The following is a 2,131-nucleotide window of genomic DNA, read 5'->3' as shown; positions in this document are numbered from 1 at the left end:
TATCACAGGAACTTAGCACACTTCTTGGCTTGAGTTAAGAAATGTAACAAATTAGGGGGTGCCTGGGTGGTTCAGTTGGTTAAACATCTGACTCTTGATTTCAGGTCATGATCTCACAGTTCACGGGATCAAGCCCCGCATGCTGAGAGCATGGAGCCAGCTTGGGATTCTCTCTCTCTCTCTCTCTCTCTCTCTCTCTGCCCCTCCCACACTCACAAATGCTCTGCTCTCACAAAATAAATAAATAAACTAAAAAAAAAAAGAAAGAAATGTAATGAATTAGCTATTGTCACTATATTTGTTTAAAATATGACTTCAGGAAGGACAACCGTTAAGGGAGCCAGATTTCATGGACTCTTTAGGCACTATAGTCAGATCGACTCTTCCAAATGCTGTCTTTTCTTGTTGTTTATTCCTGCTAAGTACTTGAATTTCCTAGAGTTAGATTCTAAACAACTTCACTTGGGTCTTGGTTTTACTCCTTGCCTCAATGCACTGTCAGGAGAAAGGGGTAGAAAAGTTAGCCTATTCTAGATTATAGGACCACCCCACTTTACAGACCCATATCAATTTGAGAAAACTAGTCTTCCTGAGGATTTGGGTGTAATCATTTGAAGAAGTGTGAAAGAGTAATGATTAACCAATAGCAATAGATGTCCACCTAGAAATGAAAAATAAATCAACATTTTTATAAAGTGACCCCTCAAAAAGAAGACTGATTCATTTCTCCTTTCCTGAATAAGACTGAACCTGAGTCATCCTGAGATAACAGTTTTCTGTCCTCTTCACAAGCATTTTCAAGGAAATAAATGCCACTGTATTCCCTAAAGCATCTAGCATCATGGACAATCAAGAAACCCTCCTTAAAATCCATTATCTGATCATGTAGCATAATAGTTCAGTCTCCCTTTAGTCATAATCTTCTGTCTACTACATGAGAGAATGAAAATATTTTCCGAACATTCTTCCCATAGCTGCCTTCACCTCTTTGTTCTGTAGGCTGTAGACAAGGGGGTTCAGCATGGGAGTGACCACGCTGTACTGCAAGGAGAGCATCATCGCCAGATGGGAGCCTGAAGTTGGCAAGAGATAGCTGAGGAAACCTGAGCCATAGAACAAGATCACAGTAGTGAGGTGAGAAGAGCAAGTAGAGAAGGCCTTGCTTCTGCCTGACGTGGAGCTGATGCTCAGGATGGTGGAGACAATGCGAACATAGGAAAAAACAATCATAACGAAGGTTCCAAAGAAATGCAAGACAGAGGCGCACAGCAGGAGTGTGAAGTTGGTCGAGGTATCAGAACAAGACAGAGGGAAGAGAGAAGACAGCTCACAGCTGAAGTGGGGAAGAGTCTGGTCCTCGCAATAGTCTAAATTGACAGCCAAGAGGATATTAATGAGAGCATCAACAAAGGCCAGGCCCCAGGAACCCCACACCATCCCAACACAGAGCTGGTTGCTCATCACCTGGCCATAGAGCAGAGGGGAGCTGATGGCTACATAGCGGTCATAGGCCATCACAGCCAGCAGACAGGCCTCCGTGCCCCCGGTGGCAAACACAAAGAAGGCCTGAGCCAGGCAGCTCTCTACAAAGATGGTTTTGCTTTCAGAAAGTAGATTCTCCAGCATCTTGGGGACTGTGACAGATGAGTGGCAGAGGTCCAGGAAGGACAGTTGTCTCAAAAAGAAGTACATGGGCATGTGAAGGTGAGAATCAGCCCTAATCACCAGCAGCATCAAGAAATTTCCCATCAGAGTGAAGAGATAAATCAGAAAGAACAGCACAAAGAGTATGGCCTGAATATTGGGGTCAAGAGATAGTCCAAGGAGAATGAACTCACTGATAGCACTGTAGTTTTTCATTGCCATATACAGAAGTGTTCTCTCTGGAAAACAAGAAGATCCACCAAAAGTCTCTCAGTGCCTCTTACTTACCCCAGCACCTAGATCTTATTCTACATGAATATCTTTTCACTAAAGTCCCACAATCCACATCCATGTATTTAAAAGTTAACATCTTGGCCGTCATTTTGCCATTGATATTTTAAATAAGCCATGGTCCTATTTTTTATTATAGTCTTTTCTGGAGCTATAATGATTTTATGTGGTTTAGATGGTACATTTGAAAAGAAGT

At 42.5% G+C, this 2,131-nt stretch overlaps 1 protein-coding gene across 1 annotated transcript; it reads right to left on the bottom strand.

The window, feature by feature from the left end:
- Nucleotides 1–552: 552 nt before the first annotated feature.
- LOC112867509 (olfactory receptor 8S1-like) lies at nt 553–1,887 on the bottom strand. Its single transcript, XM_086711837.1, has one exon. It carries the CDS (start codon nt 1,864–1,866, stop codon nt 931–933), a length of 936 nt encoding a protein of 311 aa, XP_086567963.1. The 5' UTR covers nt 1,867–1,887; the 3' UTR covers nt 553–930.
- Nucleotides 1,888–2,131: the final 244 nt, after the last annotated feature.

This window comes from Puma concolor, chromosome B4 (genome assembly GCF_028749965.1).
Source record: "Puma concolor isolate L17-30 chromosome B4, mPumCon1.1.hap2, whole genome shotgun sequence".
Classification (NCBI taxonomy): domain Eukaryota; kingdom Metazoa; phylum Chordata; class Mammalia; order Carnivora; family Felidae; genus Puma; species Puma concolor.
The sequence above is the reverse complement of the archived record's forward strand: the minus strand, read 5'-3'. Positions and strand labels throughout refer to the sequence as shown.